The sequence below is a fragment of the Halyomorpha halys genome, unplaced genomic scaffold (genome assembly GCF_000696795.3).
Source record: "Halyomorpha halys isolate HHAL.00 unplaced genomic scaffold, Hhal_1.1 Scaffold37.1, whole genome shotgun sequence".
NCBI lineage: Eukaryota > Metazoa > Arthropoda > Insecta > Hemiptera > Pentatomidae > Halyomorpha > Halyomorpha halys.
Genome location: NW_027106407.1, coordinates 1,091,997 through 1,093,017, shown reverse-complemented (window position 1 = coordinate 1,093,017; position 1,021 = coordinate 1,091,997). Strand labels below are relative to the sequence as shown.

Here is a 1,021-nt window from a genome sequence, read left to right as displayed (position 1 = left end):
TCAGTACCTAAGTATTTTTAACTATCGTTGATTTCTAATAAATATATTTAAATAAACAAATATCCTTGAAGTGCTACCATAAGGTTGTTCCTTCACAAGATCCCGTGTTAATTCAGAGGTAAAATTTATTGTATTTTGTTGTACAGTTGTAAAGTTTAATAATTATACAAATAAATATCCGGATCAATAATAAGTAATATCATTGTTATATAAAAATACTCATAAAACAGCGTTTAGATGGAGCTGTGTTATAACATGAGTATGGCAAAATATATCTATATACGATGTTGTAAGGAACATTATTAGTTAAGCCGGGCGGGTCGGGCCAAGTGACAAGGGCTTAGAACAGGAAGTGGGGGTAGGTAGTAGGACCAATTAATTCGAATGCCCCTACAAATTGACTAATCATTATAGGGGAGATGGGGAGGCGTGGCCGGCCAATGGGACGTGAGGCGGTGGTGGGGGAAGTGGGCGGGGCCACGCCCACCGCAGGCTGAGAGGTCAGGCTCAGTGGCCGGTCATGAGGTGACCATGATGGTGCTCGAGTCTCCGCTTCGGCTCTACACGGGTGCTCTCTTCCCCCCACACTCTATATTCCCCGGTTCCAGATTCCCTCTAGGGCTTCCTCACGGGTTCTTACCGCCTCCGCACCCACAGCCGCTAAGGTACAGGCCCGAACCGCCCCCACCGAGGAGGATCAGGAGGCCACAGTCGCCGTCACTGTCAAAAGGTATTTATCACAATTTCATTTCACTAGTATATTGCGTAGGTATTGTACCCAAAGTATAGCTGTTAGTAATAACAAAAAGTGATAATATTAGAAACAACTTAGGATTACACTGAGATAAGTGTAGATTGCAAACCTAATTTTAAAAGCCGGATTATCGTTACCAAAAAATAGTTTTTTAGACTGCAGTTAAATGATACACACTATTGCTTATAAACTAATGACATAGTTGGATCTCTAATGATATAATTTATTTTTATAAATAAATCCAGTTGATTTTCTAATTCTTCTAGA

At 40.7% G+C, this 1,021-nt stretch overlaps 1 protein-coding gene across 1 annotated transcript in view; it reads left to right on the top strand.

The window, feature by feature from the left end:
- The first annotated feature begins 519 nt into the window (after nt 1-519).
- LOC106686997 (homeobox protein unc-4) overlaps nt 520-1,021 on the top strand; it is a 137,885-nt gene continuing 137,383 nt past the window's right edge. The window contains exon 1 of the mRNA XM_024362030.2: nt 520-730. Within this exon, the coding sequence (XP_024217798.2) occupies nt 532-730 (199 nt within the window). The 5' untranslated portion in view covers nt 520-531. The remainder of the gene's footprint in view (nt 731-1,021) is intronic.